The 22,368-nt window shown below is 40.4% G+C and overlaps 2 protein-coding genes across 2 annotated transcripts; one reads left to right on the top strand and one right to left on the bottom strand.

The window, feature by feature from the left end:
* Positions 1-1,039: 1,039 nt before the first annotated feature.
* On the bottom strand, positions 1,040-17,545 carry adam10b (ADAM metallopeptidase domain 10b). The gene is made up of 16 exons (XM_030775620.1): positions 17,459-17,545; positions 15,733-15,883; positions 10,665-10,783; positions 9,278-9,436; positions 8,791-8,891; positions 8,026-8,184; positions 7,558-7,650; positions 7,267-7,450; positions 6,563-6,726; positions 5,871-6,054; positions 5,105-5,255; positions 4,523-4,706; positions 4,114-4,222; positions 3,404-3,624; positions 2,379-2,505; positions 1,040-2,263 (listed from the first exon to the last, which is right to left on the bottom strand). The coding sequence occupies exons 1-16, from the start codon at positions 17,523-17,525 to the stop codon at positions 2,085-2,087; spliced, it is 2,352 nt and encodes a 783-aa protein (XP_030631480.1). The 5' UTR covers positions 17,526-17,545; the 3' UTR covers positions 1,040-2,084.
* A 581-nt stretch (positions 17,546-18,126) lies between these two features.
* Positions 18,127-21,847, top strand: LOC115812423 (galectin-2-like). The gene is made up of 4 exons (XM_030774901.1): positions 18,127-18,188; positions 20,509-20,604; positions 21,314-21,476; positions 21,701-21,847. Exons 1-4 carry the CDS (start codon positions 18,127-18,129, stop codon positions 21,845-21,847), a joined length of 468 nt encoding a protein of 155 aa, XP_030630761.1.
* Positions 21,848-22,368: the final 521 nt, after the last annotated feature.

The raw sequence follows: 22,368 nt of genomic DNA, 5'->3' as shown, positions 1-22,368 counted from the left end.
GTATTTTGTATCCTACACAGACATGTCTCAGGCCATATCAAAGCTTTTTAGAACATAACTTATAGATGTCCTGGCTAGAGCAAAATCTCTATTCTCTCGTGAAATGGACTCTAAATGGATGTATGACAATAAGAGCTTCCAGCTTTCTTCTTCTTTGACTGTCTTGGTTTTGTTGATTTCCAGGTTTTTTCCTCCTCTTAAAAATTGTGGGGGTTTTTGGAAGCTTTCATGTGAACAAGCAGAAAAATGAAAGCTTATCAAATTCAACACACCTAGACTTCTATTGTTCACAGAATATGCACATTGTAAGATCATTTGTTTTACTGAAATCTGCCCTCCACTGACCTTTAGAGCGTCAAACTAAAACAATCAGTGTGCTCCAATGTTCAGTCCTCAGAGAGCTTGTGGTTGCAACTGATAACTGACCTCTCTAGTAACTGTAATTAGCAGCAAAAACCATTTTTACTAATATCGTGTGTTTATCAATCCCTTTAAAATCAATAACTGGAAGCCCCACATATACTTAGACAGGACAAATCTCACTACAAACAAAATAACCCTCCCCAAAGCAAAAACCTACTTTTCACACACTACACAAGATCTCCCTCCAACAGGGGCTGAAGCTACAACTAGTGATTCCTCCTTCACTGACAAAACTACAGATGTCATCTATAAGAAGAATAAAGTGAGGTTAAAAAAAAAAACTACATATTAAAATTGAAAACTGAAACTGCTCTATTTTTACTCCAGTCTATCTCCCGAGATGAGCATTCATGCAGATGCACATACCATTCTATAGTGTGCTTTGACAAGGCGTGGTGACTATAAACAACTAGACAATCATTTGACAATAGTATGTGAATAAAGAGTGTTGGGCTTAAGTACTGAGGAAATGCAGCGAGAAAGTTCTAAAATAAAGTGTTGAAGGGAAGGTTACTCATAGAAACCGTTGAAGTTAAGGTTACTGTTCCTTAGACAAGATGTATGAATTCATCCTAAGCTTGAATGTAAAACACAACAGGGAGAAAACGAATGAGGTGACACATGATAGCTCATTTTAGAGATTCATCCTTCTTCTCAATCTTTCTCAACCTGATAGCTTCAACTTACTCCCGAGCATCTTCAACAATACCTTCATTAGTGTGTTTGAATCCTGAGAGTGTTGATCAAAACTGCAAGTCAGTTCTTTCAAACAGTAGAAGAAATAATTTTGTTCTAACATATAATACAATTTTTTTACAGTCTTAATTCTGTACAGCCATGCATAGGGCAGTATCTGCATGGGAAGTGAAAGGACTGATCCTTCGTGGATTTTGAAAAACCCTTTCGAAAATGTGGCAGGTCTCTGGCTGAGGATTGTTTCACTTCCTGGCATTGTTGGCAATACTTCATTTATGTGCGTCAATCTTAAACAAGTCTCTGTTAATGAAAAGCAAAAGGAGAACAAGCACACTACAGAGGAACTACAGGAGGGACTAAATCTACAAATGGTCCCTTACTCCCTGGCAGGCCATCAACAATATGTGTGAGGAGAGGGGAGAAAAAGTAAGACTATTTCAGAACTCAAAGGGCCTGATTTTCTTGCTCATCACATTGGGAAGCTTGAGGAAACTTTTCTTTCAATCCAGGAAGGAACAGGGAGAAAAAGAGAGAAAAAAAAACTTTAAATGCTGAAATACAAGCTGCTGAATCCAGCAATACTGCCTCCACCAACAATTTCATTCATCTTGCTTATGTGGCTCAGGATGAAGGTACAATGTACTGCTTCTGAGGGTACAATGTACTTCGTCTTGGTTTTATTGTTTTGAAGCAGACTACGTCTGTGGAAAATGGCCCAGTTTGACTGAAAACCAAGCTCTTTAAACAAACGTATGGAATGGTCCAGGATAAAGCGTTAAAAAAAGCGGGAATGTCCATAGAAATGGACTGGTCCAGGATACTCTGCACAATGGGGAAGTAAGAGTGATTTTGTGTGCTGGGTCAGTTGGTTTCTTTGGAGTAGTGACCTTCTGTCCCACTGTATTGCAGGCACTGTGGGGAGGGGGAGACAAGTGGAGGAGGAGCAGGAGGGGTTTGCATGCAACTCAACGTCTCATCTGACCCATCTGGTAATTTTCGCGGTGCTGACGGTGATGGCGTTGAGGCTGGGGCTGCCTCTGAACTTGGCGCTGGTGCTGGTTCTGGTGTCCGTGCTGATTCTGGTGCCCATGCTGGTGCTGGTGCTGTTGGTTAGCATGCTGAGCTCTCCTTCTCTTCAGTGTTCCTGCGGAGGGGAGAGCAGGTTTTGGTCAGCACATATACCAAAGCGCAACTACACGGCATCACACGGGTCTTCACACAGCCAAAGTTCAGAAGTGAGAAGAGTTTACTGATCTTACCTGGTAGTGGTTTGGGTGGTGGTAATTTGGGGTTGCTGCTTGGGGTATGGACACTGCAGATCTTTATGAATCCTGCCATGAGCATGATCAGAGCTATACCCATCAGCAGTACAGCCCACCAGTGAGCCTGCAGAGAGTACACACAAATGTATGTCAGGATACATGACAGACCATCTCAACATACTCTCACAACACAGTGCGTCTGTAAAGACCATGAACAAACACACACACATCAGTACACTTGACCAACCATCTCAGTATAGACTCACAACACAGTGAGTCTGCACTGACCACGCACACAGGTATCAGTTCACCAGACTAACCATTCCAGCAGGGTCTCAAAACGTATTCAGGTGAATGATATTCACTTAAAAATACATAAAATTCCCAATGTACAGAATCATTATATTATATGGCTGCAAGCCATATGGGACTGGCTGCCCTCCATAATTATCAACTTCACAAAGCTCATTTTTTTTCTAAAGACTCGCTCCAAGATATTCTGTTCTGTTGTCATTCTGAGGATGATGTTTTGTTCTTCTTAATAACTACGCTGGGAAGTGTCCATCTATCCCTGTCACAACAGCCTCAGCATGCAGGCACGGTTTCTCCTTCCATTTTCCACGTTTGGCATGTCACTAAAATCTCTGACATTTATTCTTGGCACATTAAATAATTCAGCTGCCTAAATGACAATGCACTTGTAACACAGACATCAATTATCCAAACTCTCTCAACACATGTTAAACATCTCAAGTTATTTTACAAACGAATTAAAGCGCCGATTTCAACATGTCTTTTGTACCAGAAACATACTGGTACATAGCACTAAAACTAATATGAAATGTGTGTAAAATCCTTTTTGACTGCAATTTGGTTACTTCAAAGCCCGAGTCCTTTTTCAATATCTATCCCCACTATTTCATCTACTCTCAGCACATAAACTACACACAATAACACTCTGTGTGCCCAGAGAGATCAATAATGAATAAGGTGAACTGCAGCACTTGAGCGTGAACACTCACCACTATCCACTCTGCTATGTTCTCATAGAGCTCTGGGTTAAAGATGGCCTTTTTGAGTCTGGCCAATGGTCCATCTGCATCCACTAGGCGGCATTTCATGAACACGTCACAGTAGCCTTTGAAATCGTTGCAGGGCGAGCCGGCCTGGAGAGTCGTGACCTTCTTGTTGAAGAAGCGTGCCAAGCGCTCAGAGCCCGTGCTACTGCAGGTACTGGGGTTCACTGTTAGGGCAGGAGAGAGAGAAGGGGTGTGTCACACTTCATTAAATTAAACGAGGTGGAACAGAACATGTCTGACACTAAGAGAGTGTCTTCATTCACACAATGCTTAGTTGCTGTCTCTTCCGTTGTGACATTTTGTTAATGCAGTTTATGCCTGTTGTTAACCTATGGGTGAACCTGCTGCTCCCATCTAATACGGACAAATTCTAATCTCTTGATAATGGGACTTAGCACTAGGGTTCAGAGGATAACACAGACTTAACAGGCCACTCAAATGATTCATTTCCTGTCATCCTGAGTCTGCAAATGCTTCAGTTACACTTTTTCACTATTATTGACTCTGTGTCGAGGACTAAGCTGAGTTTAGCAAGGTGAGTGTTACACAACACAATGAAATACTCCCCTATATCACTGTGCACATGCACACACACACACACACACACGTAGAATGTCGACAGAACACAAACAGAGCTGCTGAATTGGACTGACTTTTCTCCATGCAGCACACGTGACACAGCTCTGTCTCATCTTTCCCATCCCCACTGGCACAGGTGCACACCTCCAGTCCATACTTCTCACAGATAGAGCCAGAACAGCCCTGTGTGTGTGGCAGAGAGAGAGAGAGAGAGAGAGAGAGAGAGAGAGAGAGGGAGAGGGAGGGAGAAAGAGGAAGAGAACACTATAAATACAATATATTCTGTTCACTATGACAATGCAGAGCTCTGTGTGGTATAGATTTAGGGCAGATTCTTCCCCTAGGCTGAGTCAAGGTGGGTGGAGACTACATGGCTATAGTGTATATATCATTAGGCACAGTTTAACTGTGTGTGTGTGTGTGTGTGTGTGTGTATGTGTGCGTGGGCAGAAGTGGCTGAGCAGGCCAGTGGTCAGGGCTCACCCCGTTGAGGCAGACTTGTGTCTCTCCGTGACAGGCAGTGAAGTTGGCTTTGGGCTCAGAGGTGGGACACTGAGCTGAGACACCATTACACATGCCCTGGTGGGCACACTCAGACTCTTCTCTGCATTTCTCATTCCTGCCCTTGTATGTACACTCTGGCGTGCAGCAAGGACCCTGGCTCGGGCTGAGAGAGAAGTGAAGTACCCTTATTACAAACACACACTTATATAAAATAAACATAATGGAACACCAACATGAATGTGTTATCAACACGAATGTGTCCATAAAACACTGAGACATTTCTGTTCTTTATGCTGTAGTGTTTTTTCAATGGTAGCATCATTAAAAAAAGTAAGGTCTTTGTTATTGTCTCTATTCCTGTCTGATTACACTAAAGTCAGCAGTAGTGTAAGGCATATCAACAGGATTGTACGTTGCTTAATTGTGGGATGCTGTACTCATCAGCTGAAGCATTAACCTGGTAACTACAATCTAAGTATTCTGAATAGAAACCAAATGCTCATGCCCAGTAAGGAGGGTTTTATGATAGAGAAACTGTCACAGAGCGAGAGAAAGACAGACCTGCACACTTTATTGGGTTTGAGTTTGCACTTTTTGTTGTCAGGCTGGTTGGCATCATAGCAACACTGGTCCCTGCACTGGTCACTGTAGCCACAGTCACACTCTTCACCCGGCTCCACTAGACCATTACCACAGATGGGCTGTCCAGACTCTGTATTCATGTAAGTGTACAGAGACACACACACACACATACAGAGGCACTATTGTAAAAGACAAATACTCACGGCTACCAGACAATGCTATGCTATTTTCAGTCGTTCCACTGTGTTCCATTTACTGAGATCCGACAGTCATTTGTTCTTCATAAGTCAGATACTTGAGATAGTTACGAAATTGTTACGTTCCATCAACAAGCCACAAACATTAAAAAAAAAAAAAAAGTTTACAAATCCTATTACAAACTAGAGGTTAGAAGACCCACACAAGAGAACTCATTACTGAAGACAACAGTTTGTATATGTGATGCATATAGCAAATGATACCAGTTCTTTTTCAAAGCAGATACTTCACTGTGTCATTGTGTTAAATTACAACTGCAAGAACTTATAAAAGATAAAAAAGGTAATCCACTGAATGTAAACTGCTGAAGATTACCATAAATACTGACATAATAAACAGTAGAAAAATGATTTCCCCATTTGTTTTCACTTTTGTCTCCTGTCATATTACTGTTACAGTACGCATTGATTGCGCTGGTGATTAAAATTACAAATGAATTTATTGTACACCAAGGATGAAGAATAAGGTCGATTAGAGAGGAACTTACCCACAAAGCAGTTGCCTCTTTTCTTCTCCAGCACTTGGCTGATGTTACGGACGCTGCACACAGAGAACTTATTGTTGTTGAACTTGTCTCCAGACGTGGCTCTGGCATACATGATATAGTTGCCTTTCTCCTTCTTGTCCTGACTCTTGGATTCGCCTGGGGTGCACTCCGGCCCTGAGTCATGCTGATGGCAGACACACAGAATAATCTCTGTCATTTTTGAAACCTCCACCAGACTCAATGTGCTATTGACTATGGAGGCTATGCACTCAACTTAGATTGAGTCTTTTTTTTTTCCAGATAGGAACTTTTTCTCTCTGAACCTATGAGAGTGGAGCAATGTATAACATAGCTACACTGGCTTACAAAGCAAAATTAAATAAACAAATGGACAAATGATGAAAAAGATTAAAGTGGCTTGCAGACATTAATGCACCTCTTAATCAAGTTCTAAAACATGTTTCATCTGTTATGTTCTCCTCTTGCTTGATATTTGTGTTTCTGTCAATTTAGCTGGTGAAAAATATGAGTTTTTTTGTTCATGTTTCTGTTTGAAGATAAGAAAAAATTCAACGCGCCCTCATTAATTCATCTGTATCACTCACATACGTTCTTATGAAGTGAATTACACTGTGCTCATACCCTAATGAGATGAATGCTGACGTGACAAGCAGGCAGGGGGATAAACTCACCGGAGAGCCGAAGTTATGCCCCACTTCATGGGCGAAGGTAATGTGTGAGACTTTGGGAGGTACGTGAGAGGCATAATTTTGCACGGTGATGATGCCTGTGTTGAGAGACTTCTTCTTTCCGTCTGAGTAAAGCTTACTCTTCTCACAGATTCCCCCAGAGCTCCCTGTGAACACACAGCCACATAACAATTAGCCTAACATTTCTCCCCACACACACACACACACACACACACAGAGCTAATGGACCAACTCAAACACAACAGGGCTTCAAGAGACTGAGTGCTGGGACACAGTCTGTTTGAGCTGAGATAGGTGCAGAACTCTTCAAATCAACCAGGACTAATCACCCTAATAATTAACTAACAGCTCTAATTGACAAGTGCTAATGCCTGTCACTAGAGAACGCGGGCCTTACAAACCTCAATGACGATGTTATGGCAAGCAAACCGGAAAACAATATTTGTATTTACAACACAAACAAACCAAGCTTGAGGAATCTCTGTTATTAGAAAAATGTGATTTTTCTCAATAGTCAAAAGTCAATAGCGTTCATGGTGAAATTACCGTGGTCATTTCCCTGTAACTTTCTGAGAAAACAGCCACTCCTCTGTTCTGTTTTGGGAATGTTTTACGGCTTTGACATTAAAACATCAATCCTCAGATCAAAATAACAGGTTATAATCAGATGTTGCATAGTGGTGTACCTGCAGGAGCGCCAACCCATGCCAACCCAAGCACGCCATCATCAAAGTCTCTGTCAGTAAAGACGTAGGCTAGGCAGTAGTCATCGTGGTTCTGCTCCGAGTTAAGCTCCAGAAACTTCTCTACCCCGATGTTGGCAAAGCGGAAAGGGTTTGACCGGTCCCTCTCGTCATTTGTAGTGTTGATCTGAAGGGAAACCGATTGAGACTTTGTTCATCGCTTTTCAACAACACAAGAAAACTCCCATCAACGTAAGGACGAAAACATGTTGTGGCAGTAATGACAAAACTTACCCTTATCCTCTTAACCATGAAGCTAATGTTACGAATGCCTTGGAAATCCGTGCCTTGGTAGATCGCATCGATGGCTTTGACGTGACTCGAGATCTAGAGCAACGAATTACACTGTAAACAACCACTACCGTTCCATAACAGACAGAACGTAAATAACAAGAAGCTATTTTAACACTCATATCAATGCAGCTTTACTGCTAACCTAATGATATCTGTGGGTGGAAACGTGGATTTAAATATTCAATTCCCAACAGAATTTACATACATTAATGAGCACAAATAAAATATTCACAATATTCAGAACACTGAGGGGTACTCCAATAAAGCATCACTCAAGCAGCCTGCGTAATCACTCAGTCTAAATGTGGGATTAATACAACATGTCCCTTCCTTTTGGTCTGATAGACTATTTGAATACAGACACAGTACTTTAAGCAGTAAAAGGAGCGGCCATAGTAAAAGGAGTACCTGAGCGATGACTGCCTCTCTGGTCTTGTAGTACTTGTAGAAGAGGTGGTCAGTCTGAATGAAGAGCTGGCAGGTGTTCTTCTCTGCCTGGGTCATCCTCCTCTTTCTCAGCAGTACTGGGCCATTGGATGATTCATTGTCTCTCATGTCAAGAGTCTCCTGCACACAAGATGAAAGAAGAGTAGCCATCAAACAGCTAATGATGAGCACATACAGTAACATATGAAAGCATCAGCAGATATTTGAGCACTTTTAGCAAAAGGATGAAAAATGTCCTATGTAAGAGAATGCACTGCATTCCATACGTAGGATAATAAATGCATTCATAGAGCTTTCTGAGGATTTTCTCCAGTTGTTCACTAGATGCCAGAGACAGAATACACTGTAGTCTTTACAATACGAAGCTTTCTTCCTTCACACGCTCCAGTCACTACTTTTATCAGTTCAGAAAAAATGATAGTGGAGTCAAACTCAAAAAATCATGTCAATGGAACAAACTGAAAGATTTTACATCACGTTAAAAAGGGCACTTAGTAGTTTCAACAGAGGGAAGGAAGTACAAGTGGAGAAGGAAGCACAAGTGAGAGAGACAGACAGAGACAGAGAGAGAGAGAGAGAGAGACAGAGAGAGAGAGAGAGAGAGAGAGAGATGGGGGGAGAGAGAGAGAGATGGGGGGAGAGAGAGAGAGAGAGAGAGAGAGAGAGAGAGATGGGGGGAGAGAGAGAGAGAGAGAGAGAGAGAAAGAAAATATCTGCCAAGCTGACCTTAGCTGGCCCTTCCACTGCAGAAGCCTGATATTTCTTCATCTTTTCAAAGACAGAGTGGTCTGCACAGCCGCCCTCAGGCCCATACTTGTGGGGGTAGTCTGAGACGAGGACAGGAGTGACATGAATACATCAGCAAGCCACACAGCGCCTATCTCAGTGCTAAACTGCATACTGCATCCAAAAACACTCTGACAGAGTGGATCCACAAAGAAGTAACTGACCAGTTAAATGTTGAAGAAACAAAGAGTGTTGGATAATAAACTTACACTGAGCACTGAGAATATGAATTTTACATTTCTCAACAACACTGAACCTCAATGTTGACACAGAGCATAACTGAAACATTCTCATTCAAATGCAAAGGGAATAAGACTTTGTACGGTAGCTTTGGATAAACTTGGGTTATTTCACAAATAAGAATCTTATCCATTTCCTGTTAACAGGAAAGGACTCAGCAGAAGGAGAGGAAAGACAGCCCACTCACTGATGTCGTCCTCATGATAAATGACTGAGTGGAACGGAACATCTTTGTCATTCAGATATCTCTCAGCAGGCTCCACATAGTATGTCCCCCGGTGGGTCTGAATGAAACCCTCAAACTTGCCATCCACGATGGAGCCATGGGTGAGAGTACCCTGTTCACCTGTCAGGAGAGAGGGACCAGAAAAGAGAACATCAGCACCAGGGTCACCGCCCTCAAATCAGCCCATGAGTAATTCTCCACCCTGCATGGTGCCATTATACAGACGTTGTGTATAGTTGGGATGCAATTTATGAATGGGTGTCATGTCATCAGACAGAAATTCTGAGAATGAAAAACAAGCCAAATTCTGTTTAATATAAGCACATATGTCAAATTTAAGTTCAATTTTCAGGATAACGTACCCTTAAAATTCAGTCATGTTTTAGCTATGTTATCCTGAGCAGTTCAACTTGTATTCTAACTGACTAAAACATCGGTAGGTGTTACATAAATAAACTTGACTAATCTAACCAGCTAGTCAAAATCAGGTATTTAATGAAAATTAAGATAGAAATAATGATGAAAGTGATTCTCATTATCGTTAGTTTAGTGGCAAAAGCACTGTTGAAGCAGTTTTGGCTGAGATGCTTGTCAAGATCCCCAGTTTTTGTTTCAAGACATTTATTTCAAAGAAAAATGCACGGCGCCGTCCTCAGACTGTCCAAATAACAGTACTGCATTGTCTCTTTAAAAGGTTACTCATGTACCAAACTGAATAGTCAAAATGACTGCTATGAGTGTATGACAAAAAGTCTCATTCAGAGGAAACAATATGCTTTTATTTACAGAGTGGCCTAACTACCTAAATCCGATTTTGTTTTCAGCTCACATCTTGAAACTGACACCTTTGGCTATGCATGATTCAATCAGGGAACTAGAGGAGCGCACGTTTTAGTTGGTGAGAATTACTACAAGGGTTGGTTTCTTGAAGTCAACTGCTGGCAAACCGGCGTAACAAATTCCAGAGCCGTGTTAATCTCATTGTGGCAGTGTCTTCCTCTCCATCAGTCCAGCTTCCTACGCAAATATTTTCTAATGATCAACACGTTCCCCTTCTAGATATCTCAGAAACCCAGCGGCAGTTCAACACTGGTTCGCCTTCCCCTGATAACACAGACATCCTCATCATGCACGGGTGACACGCTGTTCTCACTCTTTCTCTCTTAGTCTGTGTTTTATGTGTGTATGTGTGCTTACAATGCATGTGTGTGGTGTGCTGAATCTGCAGTCTGGTAGAAAAGTTAGACAGAGTGAACAGAGTGAAAAAATGTTTCAAATATTTTGTTGAAATGAGAAGACGAGAACGTACTTCAAAGCTACTCTTGAACTGAAATAGGGCTTGTCTCACCATAGAGTTCTCCAGTGTAGATATGGGAGGTGTCGTAATCCATCTCCTCTCCGGACACGTCAAGCTTGAAATCCTCAGAGAACAGCCTGGTATCTCTCTTCATCCTAAGGTTAAAATGTCTAAGACAAGAATGAAGAGTCAATACAAAATTTCTGTGGATGAAATTCACTATACATTTTATCCAATGTAACATGTATGTAGGTCAGCCATTTAAGATCAGATAGATTCTGGACATCTAAGGTCTCAGACTGATATTCCCACTGAGATCAAATCTGAATAGAATCTGAATACAATCTGAATGGAGTACAGAGCACCCAAACACGGCTGAGAATCAATACCTTCATTATAAGAAGATAAAACATATCCTGGAAGCCTTCAGGCCAACAAGTCAATTTTTTTTTTCATGTAAGACTCCGTTCTCTGTCAGTGATTATACCTCTAAAGCTAAATTTAAGCGTGCTGCCCTGACCCAGCTGTAATGAAAAAGGAACTGGGTTATTTTTGGTGTTCCACGGTGTTATCCCACAGGCAGAGCTGTAATTCACAGATGCCAGGATGAATGTGCTCCACGGAACACGCCACAACCTTACATAAACTGCAACATATGTACATGCCTATATGCCTGTGATTCAAACTGATCTTGTTGTGTTGAGTTAACTCATTGTTATCTGCTCAGATATAATTTTATATGTTCATTGAACTTATTGATCTTGTCAAGTCAAACCGATCCTATAACCAAGCCATTCCACAAGCCACAAAATCCTGTCCCTAATCTCAGGGGAATAGTTTGGAAAATAGTTGCGAGATCATAATTTACCTGAACGCTTCCATTAATCTGTTTGTGATCAATCTTGTCTACAACCAAAAAAAAAATTTTTTTTTTGAAAGAATGACTGCTTAACTCTTAAAGTATTATCACCTGATCTGACAACACAACTCAAACTCAAGACTCTTGCGGAGGAAACTGAATGGAAAAACAACTTCACAAATTCCCCAAATTCAACCTTTCAGCCTCCCTTTCCAGAGGATAAGAAGTTGGAACATGACGAGTTTTCATACCCTGAGCCTGGATTCAAACTGCCCAAGAAACTGTCAAATGATTAAACAGGTTGTGACAGCAATATCATGAGTGTTGTCAAGTCAGACTCCTTGGACATTTCTTGGAATTACATTTTACTTAAACCAACACAAAAGCTAAATTGATTGAGGAAAAACCTCTAAATGTGTGGAAATTTCAAAGACAGTCTGCACACTTGACCAATGCTAAAGTGCAGTAACAGATCCTGGCAAGACACTGCTTGTCTTTGAATCAATGTTTTCCCATAAAATCATTATTGATGAATCAATGTTGTCATCTAAGTGCTAATTCACAACCATACACTCAAGCTGGAGGCTCAAATGATCTAATGCTGCTTTTAGAGCGACCAGATGTCTATCCATTTGTTTTTCTACATATTCTTTCCTTCCTCCCCTCCTCCATCATTTCTCAGAAGGCAGGATGAACATCCCAGCATTCAGATCTGCTTGTGGCAGGCTCAAAATGCAGCCAACCCCCAACCAGATGGTCCACCACAGAGTCCCTGTGCCTGGGTCCTCAACAAAGGCAGAATGTAAATGTCAAGGGGTTGGGACACTCAGAAGTGATGTGTGTTAAACTCACCTATACATTGGTAGAATAGACTGGGGAAAACTTGTAAGTGGTCTATCAGGGCAGAGCGGATTTATGTATCAGGTGTGGATGTAATGTTTATATTGGTATAATGTAAGTTAATACACATATTCTGATGTTTAGTTTATTTTCTTGGGGATTCTTTGTGTGGGTTTTACCTGTTAAAACAGAATCTAAAAAATGTACACCCTACATGCCCAATGTAGCGACATTATTGGCGCAACCATGTCACGCATTGTGAAATCCACAAAGATTAAAGTGCTCACACTTTGAAAATAACTGCCCCAGGAGAAGTGAAAGGTGCAACGCAAGACTGAAATGAGATATCTCACACTCGGCCTACATGTAAGAACTCTTCTATGCATTGCTCCTTAGTGAAATTACATTTTTCATTCTCATCCACAGTGTCGAAATATAAAACGACTGAAGAAGTGTATTTTGATATTCTTTTCTTTTTATGGAAAAGAATATCAACATACGCTTAAATATTCAGGTTACTTAAAGGAAAAAAACGTGGACTTTCAAGGAAACTATTTAATACAGAGGTAGTAAATGGACTCTTGCAGCATTAACAATCAGGTAAGACCACACAATACTTTTTTATGTGATTTTATGATAACTAGTGATTATAGCAGAACTATATTAACAATATGTATTAACAATATGGTCGTTAGAATGATCTACCTACAGATTGTGGAAACAGCACAGCTACATAATGCAAAGCTTATTTGGCTGTACTCCATTTCTCTCTGCAGTAGCTTGTTGGCATGGCTGTTATTTAGGCCTGTGTTACAGGGTGTGCCAACAAACAGACCAATGATGTGTCCAATTCACAGCACGAAAACCATAACTACACACAAACAGAATGTGTCATGGAAACAGTTGACAGCAGCTGTGCCCACTCCATACTGAAATGTCCTAAGCAAATATTTCTCTCCTGTTAAAATGCCTTCATTGTGCAATTATAAAGATGCCATATGAGATTCTGCAGAAAGCAGGTGCAGTGTGTTTCCTTCCAATTACCATCAGAGAGACTGTTGTGAGGGCTTCTTAACTAGATGCATGGGAGCCATTAGGGTCAGTGTCAAGGACTTCATACGACAAACAACGTCTTTGTCCTTTTGTTTGTTGGTATAATACAGTTTTAGTACAAAGATTGAACAGAATGGTCACGGCAGTAAACAGGGACTGAGACAGATTGTGCAGCACTTAAAAGTTTGCTTTCTATAGGTATGTAAGTCCAAATAAGGACTGTGTCACTATTTCTTGTCTTTTTTTACTAAATTGTCATATTTACAAAGCTCTCACTGACAATAAACAGTCTAACTGCTCATAACACTAAATGATCTACCTGCCTACATCTACACACCTAACACTACTCATTTAATCAATATGTGTTTCCATATAAAATGTAAAGCACAAGCTAAACTCACACAAATGTCAGGTTTTCCACTACCACACAGAACCACCTCTTTTGCTGTACAGGCTCCAGGAACTGACTGTGAAATTTTCAGTGCTGTTTTTGCTCAGTCGCTGGAACCATTTCATTGTGAGTGTCATGCAAGGTGCCATTTTTTCTTTCTTTCTTTTTTTTTTTCCTTTTTCTCCCTAGTTGAACTGGCCAATTATCCATGATCTCTTATATGCCGCCCTCCTCACATGGCACCCACCTCTGTCAAAATACACGAGGCAAACGCACGCTTCCTTTGACACATAAAGCCAGTCACTACATCTATTTCACATTAGCCTTTAGGAGCATAACACCCTGCACACTTATAGTCTGGGGAGAGAAAATTCACTTTGTAACAAAAGTTAGATGGTATCTGCTGATCATTCAAATGACAGGGAAAAAAGTGTACTTGGACCATTTCACATGACATACTGTACATTTTGTCATGCGCTAGCCAGGAATAAAACTCATCATGATTATAATTTTAGACAATATGACTTACAGTAACCATTCCTTGCCTCTACTACTAATGTAGAAAATTTCAAACTTGCAGGTGCTTAAACAGCTCAGAAACTAAGGTCAACAAACAGGCTGTGTCATCCAACTCTGCCTAAGAGAGTAAAGGTGAATCTCAAACTGGGACTTCACAATCGGAATCATGGCTCTGCTACACTCACCAACTGCAACTGAGAGTACATGGGAACGCAAACTGGCAATTTTCCCTTGGGTGAGTGGGTGAGGGAGCTGGCCAGGGTCCCTGGTCCTCTTTCCCTTTGCTTTGCATTGGTGACTGACGTTTCAGCGCTTATGTAGTTGTGGGTGGTGTGAAGCACAAAAACAATCTCTTCCAAGTGCATTACATCAGTTCATGATACCACACAACTCATACTGTCAGTTAGAGTTTGTAACTGGCTGATCATTGTTAGGGAGAGCTTATGAGACGGAGGGTAATTGGTTATTCAAAAAGTGTGGGCAGAGCAGTGTGAAATACACAGTTATGAGGGATGTCTTTGACTTCGAACATTACACTCAGAACCCTGTGCCTTACAGACCATTTATTCCGTTCACCATTTATTCCGTTTCAGTCTGAATGACAAAGCAAAAAAAGAATACGTGAAAAATATAAACTACTCACCAAAACACTGGAGGTTATTAAAGTATTATTTTTTAATGATCTACTAACAGATCTCTTGTTCTGAAAATCAGAAGCTTCAAAAGCGGAAGATCAAACAGAGCTTTCAAAGAAATAACCTGCGTTTAGGCTCAGGTGTACAAAATGATTTACCACAGAGATTTTTCAGTGAGGCCATACAAATCTAAATATGCAAGACTTACTAGCCTGCTAGCCACTAACTGACTGTCAGATTATGACTAACCATCCTAGAAATACAGCCTACTCTGCAATGTCGTGTATAGACCCCTCAACGGTCAATAATTTACACAGAGTGTGGCTATCTGAACTATATTCACCAAATCTGAAAAAAATACATGATGCCATTTCCTATGAGATTTCTATTAAATGCATAAAGCACAGTCTCAATACAAAGCTTATCTGCTTGGCTCAATTTAAGGGTTGGGAAGCCACTCAAACGGAATGGAATGAAGTCCAGAGCCTATATACAGATGCATTAGCCAAGTCATTCAGTGTTTTCTCAGCTCCATGTTAGTCAGCTTCGCTGATGTTAATGTGCATATACACTGAAAAACACTCCAAATCAGAATGAGCAAAATAATTTAGGCTTAGTGCAGGAACAAGTTTAACTTTGTAATTTTAATCATGTACGTGTTTTATATGAATGCACTCATAACACTTGCTAAAAGTCATCAACGCAGATCAACCTTTTGTATGTTTTAGTGTACTGCCTGCTAGTATGATCGTTTGAGCAGAAATCCACTTTTAGAATTCTAGATCCTTGTCAAAACAGACTGAAATAATTCAAAATTCAGACCTTCCATGTGCGTGGAACTCCAGATGAAGAAACTTGTCCTCATGGGAGAGTGCTCTTTTGGCTCTCTGGTGTCTGTTATGTACAAGGTCTGTATCATAGGATAATCCCTCATAGTGGCGGATGTACTTGTTTAAGGGGTTGCCGTAGTAACCTGGTGAAGAAAGGATTTGTTTAGATGTGTTCAACTGGCTATAAGGCATTGTAAACAACAGTTATTGTAGGTGCATGGTGTAGGCTAGTACATAAGAACACTGTGTAGGCTTGTCACACAAATATGTGGTTAAAACAGCATGCACATTTATGTTCTCAAAGACCCAACCTACAATCTCATTCTCCTTACAGGAGTGTGCCAACCCCTTGTTCCCATTGGTAAAGACTTCTTTCATATCTTATCATACTACAGAACAGACTTCTTCAATATATCATAAATGCTAAAACATCCCGCTCTGCATGGATACAATCCATGCAGAAAACAGGGCTAAATGTATTTGACTGGACACATTTGAAGTTCTTCTGACGATTAAAAAAAAGGTTAAAGTTAACGCTGTAAGGCAGTAACACTGCCATTAGGGCTTAATAACACAGTATGGAAGCCTAGTCAATTTGAACCAGCGCAAAAATTACACTCACAAACGATAAGCTTTTCGCTTCCCCTTAGCTCCAGTTGAAGGGTTTCTACGCTATCATATAGCTGTATATCTCACCATCTCACATCAAGTAAAGAAAATAGGGTGGAGACATATGATTACATCATATTCATTCTTTCCTGAGATCTGTCTTTCCCTCCTGGGCACTATACAATAAGGATACAACGGTACAATGAAAATTACTACCGCGTTAATAAAGAAGGACAACATATTGCCCAACAGCAGGGACAAGCCAGGCGAAACACAAATATCATAGTAACTCCCGTGGTTTCATTGTTGTGATTTCCGACAAAACATCATCGGACACTTTAAGTCTTTAAATACCCTTGTAGCACTAGGGTTACATATGACAATTTACTGCTCGCTGCATTTCCAGTCGCAAGATTTAGCGAGAGTTGTCGGAACCGTACTAAACACAATGTACCTCGCACTTCTGGAGACGGCAACAAGCTGCAGAACATTGTTCAGCAGGCGACTTGTCGACAATTGAATTAGCTAGCCGAGTAAAGCTAACTAACGATAGCTTTAAGGGAATTAATTCGTTACACACTTTTAGTTGTTGACAATTATCATTTAGTAACATTAACCAGTGAAATTCTGTGATTTTCGCCAATGCGCTGGACTTACGTTAACCGATTATGACCCACTGTCTCTTGCACAACAAATGTATGGATATTTGCAATAATAATAGATGGCGAAGCACACGACAGAAGCTCTCTCCATCCATCTTAGCCAACGATAGCGGTACAGCATATTAGATGACAATGTAAGTAGCCAGCTCAGCTAGCTGGTTATACGGTCTTAGTGAGCTAGCAGGAATAACGGTACGTTTATTGGGATGGGTACGCAATACGCATCCTCTGTAGTCTCGACTTCTAACAAAACGTTTTACATTTTACGATCATTTATGACAAATAAATAAGTTGTTATAAAAAGGAACCAGGCCAGATCCCGTGAGGTGGTTGGGCTAGCTTGCTGGCTAGCGATGCGGCTCGCGCCAGCTGTCTCTTCCCATCGCCACCAATTTGGCTATTGTAAAACATCACAAAAACAACATTGACCAAATTGACCTCACTCACCTTGGGTGGTTTTAATGGCGCAAATCAGACAAAACAGGTTTATCAAAACCATATCTTTTAAGTCCATTGTTAGTGCATTGACTAAGAGAACCTCTTATTGTCCTACTTAAGGCGCAGACGCCCTGTGTTTACAGCAGCTCTCTTTCAGAGACTCTCTGCTTGGTCTGAACGTCATGACGACATACGCAGGATGAAGGCTAGTCGAACAGAGGCGAATCCTTCTCGTTTTCACATTTTGGCATAATTTGTAAAATCCCCATATTTAGACTAAAATACAAATATTCGAAGTAGTTTAAACATTCAGCAACTACCTGATTAAAAAAACAAAACAAATATGGCACATTTCTTAGAAAGTGGAACATTCTTATACAGAGCTGTAAATTCAAGTTCCAGTCTTTTCCTTTCATTTTTGTTACTGGCCCAAACTGTACTTATATAGAGAGACATCCAGTAGCATTTTTCATAATAGCACGGACCATCAATCAATAGACCAATTATAACATCAAAGATGTTAACCTGTGTCTCAAGCACAGTATATGAAATTTAACACAATGTGGTCAGTCATCACTGTTGAACAAAAACACTGACCTAAATGTTGTTGGACAAAAATTTAAGAAAAGATACTTTTCTCAGAGAACAAGCTGCTGAAATTTGCAGTTGACACAACCATGGTGGACCTCATCTCCAACAATGATGAATCCAGCTACTTGAGAGACGAGGCCCATCTTGTGTCATGGTGGGCACACAGTGCATTCAAGACGATGGAGATAAGGGCTGACTTCCACAAGCGACCACCTGTCTGCCTATACCCCTGGAAATAAATGGCACTACTGTGAATATGGTGGACTCAGTTAAGTTTCTAAGGATAACCATCTCCAGCACCCAGAAAGGGGGCAGTCGCCATTATTTTCAAGAAAGCTCAGCAGAGGTCATTCCTTCTGAGACAACACAGGAAGTTCAACATTTCCCAGCCTATTCTGACCCATTTCTATTCTGCCACCACTGAAGGTGCCCTCACCTAGTCTGTCTATCTGGTCTCCCTCTGCCTCCACCCTCTCCCACACTGGGAACCACCTCATTGTCTCATCAGGGGTGGTACAAGGCAATTGCTGCTTAATCACTCCATCTATGCAGACTTCCTCTTAGAGGCCGCATCTCCTAATCCCCTCACCCATAGACCTCCTAGAATTTTATGCCCCCCAGACTTTACAACTATCATAGCTAGGGCTGTGCGATATGGTGATATATATATATATATATATATATATCGTGTGACACCTGTCGTTTCAAAATATGCTCTATCGTTTATTTCGTTGTGTCGCAAATCACACTCTTTACGAGAATATTTTTCGTTATTTGGACGACGCTTTGCTTCCACACGTCAAAGATGCAGGCAAGAAATTTGCATGAGGGCAACACAAACAAGCATGGAGGATAGTGAACGTGACACAGGGGTCAGAGTTTACGCTAGACTTTTTTTTTTTTTTTTCTGAAGGCCAATACGGACGTTAATATTCCAGAATTCATGTAGAACATATAGAACAACTACTGCACATATGTTTTAAATAGCCATGTAACAGGGTAGCATACTTTTAAACAGCAATAAAACACAAAACACAAACAGGATCCAACAAATGTATTTTGTCAAAAGTAGTCAGGGCTGTTACTATGGTCTCGCTTAGTCACATGATCAAACACTCAGTGAATCTCTCGTTGTCGTAACAGCGGAGTCAAACCCAAACTTTTGCATAATGTAAATTTATATTTAGGTTGTCTTGGCAACATATTTTATAGGGCACACAAAATTAGACTAGATTATGTTATATATAAATTTGTTTGTTTGTTTGTTTGTTTGTTTGTTTGGCATATTTCCCACTGTACGTTTTGGCCGCTGATATTTTCATCTTCCGGACAACTACACGTGACCCCTGAACGGGGTAATTCCGAACAGGAGGAGTCCGACCAGCCAAGACAAAACGAGGAGCTCGAACCTAAAAGGCCCTTCCATTTGGTCATTTTATAGAAACTATTAATTGAATTTACAGGAAATGTGCTATGTCGTGATAGGTAGCCTATATCGTTATCTGTATAGGAAATGACCTATATCGGGATATGAGATTTTGGTCATATCACACAGCCCTAGCACACTCTGAAATTGCTCACATGCTCCTAGTTTGTCTTGTTGTATTCGCAATGCACTGTACAAAATTCAGTGTACCTATGTCTGCACACTCTGTATTTCTGAATATTTATGCTATGTCCACACATTATACTATCACTACTGATGTTGTATATGTTATGTTTTTCATGGTGACTAGTGCACCATGGGCCAAAACAAATTCCTTGTGTGCATTCATACGTGGCAATAAAGTGCTTGCTAATTCTGACGCTGAATAGAGAAGAATAAAGCTTCTAGAATATGACATTTCTAAATCAAAGACTAATAAAAGCTGTGATGCACAAAATGGAAATAGGATTGGGGAAAGGATTTGGTGTTACAAAGATGGGTTACAAAAATTCTGTGTGGTTAGCCTTTCTGTGATTATTCCACAATTATAGACAGAAGCCATTCATTAATGAAATCAAGGACTGATCACATCGACTAGTCCATAACTTGATTAATGACTACAAGTGCATCAGGGTAGCTGTCTCACTGTGTTCCTAATCAGTAGGTGTTCTGTTGCTTGATATTGTCAGGCATTGGGGATTGTACTGATCTGCTATTTATATGGTGAGATGAGTTGCTCTACTACAAGTTAAGAGGTAGTGAAGGAGAGTATTCCTTCACTGAAGCACACTGTAGGAGAGAGGAGTCAAAGCCTCAAACTGAATATGGTAAGTCCACAGTATTTCCTGAGGTTTCTTACATCGCTTCTTCTTTTTGTCTATGGGGGAAACGTAAATATATTAATGATTTTAAGAAGTTATATTATTCTGTTCAATAGACTGCATTTTAATTCATAAAAATGTGCAAACTAGGTTATGTATTCTATCCAGACTGCACATGCACAGTTTTTCCTTCAAATCACATGAGGACATAAATACTTAAGAATTATTTTGTCCCAGGAACTTGAACTGAAGAATGTGACTCTAAGGGCTGGAGACCAGCTGAAAGTGCAAGGGAAGATTAACCATGATGCAAACAGGTACTGTGAACAAAAACAACCTCCAATCACAAGTCACTTCTGGAATTTCATCATCCGGTTTGTAGCTTTAAACCAACCAGTACAGTAAACGTAGAATATCTAAGAAGAGGGAACAATTCTTTCCAGTGGGAGCGTACGTGGATCCATACATTGAAAACAGTATCTTCTGATAGCTTATCTGATAGATACCTAATTTTAAAACATACAGACTGTTTATAATTGATTATTTAAGCATAATATGTTAATGGGTTAATAGGATACAAATAATTTTAGAGCACCATAACAACACAAAAACCACATTAATTGAGAACACTTAGGAAGGCAGGAACAGAAAAGTTTATTTACCTTTGCAGTAAATAAAGAGGCAATAATTTTATGTTCCTTGAGGTCTGCACCATCACAACATTAAACTGCCAACCAACCAGCAAACTGCTTCCAAAATCTTGCAATTCCTTGAAACTAGCCTACTGAAATTGTTGTATGGTTCAAGCAACCTCAACAACGCTGTTAAGCTTGTTATATGCAACTTTTAATTGGTTCTCCTGTAGTCACTAGGTTGGCATTGTTTTTGATTGTGGTAAATCTCTTGTATGAAAACAGCAAAAACTACAAACAGTAACAGAAAACAAACACACAATGTGTTGTTTGTCATGTGACTTTCTATTTTTAAAATTGTTTTTATTTATTTATTTATTTTTTTGACGTGAAGGTTCCAGATTGAGCTGGGGTCTGATGTTGATGACCTTGCCCTGCACTTTAACCCCCGCTTTGGCGATGAGTGTGTTCTCGTGTGCAACTCAAAGCATGAGGGCTGCTGGGCTGAGGAACAGAGGGACACTAACAATCCTCTACAGCCAGGCTCCACTGTAAAGGTATGAACAGAGGATTGATGATGATGAGGGTTTGTATGTGGAACATATCTGTCACAGCCATATGATGGTGGAGCACAGATAGACAGAGAGATGTTAATTAAAACAGTTTAAAAACAAACAGCAAAAGTAGAACACAAAGGCACAGTAGACAATTGCATGTGCAGTAGTACAGAACGTATGGAAAATATATTAGAAATTTTGACCTGAGACTTACCTCTCTACAGATTGTACTAAAGCATGCTGGAAATATGTTTGAGGTGGAGCTCCCTGATGGACAAGAGATTCAGTTCCCCAATCGTGAAGGCCTGGAAGTCATCACTTACATCCGGGTTGCGGGCGATTTTAAGGTCACCTCTTTCAAGATCTATTGACGGGCATGGGTTTGAATATCAGACCTTTAATAATAATTGTCCACATGATTCTTGACTTGAGTGTGAACCAATAACACATCAGATTGAAAACTATTGTGGATCAGCAACTTTGGTAATGACACTTTAAGTATAGAACTCTACTTGAGCATTTGAATTCTACGCATGTTCTTGTTCGAAAACGCACATGTCAAAGGGAACAAAGGAAGCAGAATCATTTTCAGGTCATGTTACTGTTTTATTATATTTGAATAATGTGTCAATGACAAATTTGCTATGATTGTGACAACTTTGAAATAAAACCCATGAAAAAGTGATTTGTTATGCTATTAATGTCAGAGTACTTCAGTCTAAGTTGCGTGACAAATTGGTTTCTGTTGCAACATACACATCCCCATGTGACTGTATGTGAGGACATTGATATTGTAGCCTGCCCTGTCCATCGTATTTATACTCTCTGTAAGATGAATGACCTTAATCTGTCTGTGCATGGTGAGGACACCTATGTATGGAGTCATGAAAAA

The sequence above is a fragment of the Chanos chanos genome, chromosome 5 (genome assembly GCF_902362185.1).
Source record: "Chanos chanos chromosome 5, fChaCha1.1, whole genome shotgun sequence".
NCBI classification, from domain to species: Eukaryota; Metazoa; Chordata; class Actinopteri; order Gonorynchiformes; family Chanidae; genus Chanos; species Chanos chanos.
Note: the sequence above shows the minus strand (reverse complement) of the source record. Positions and strands in the feature narration are given on the sequence as shown.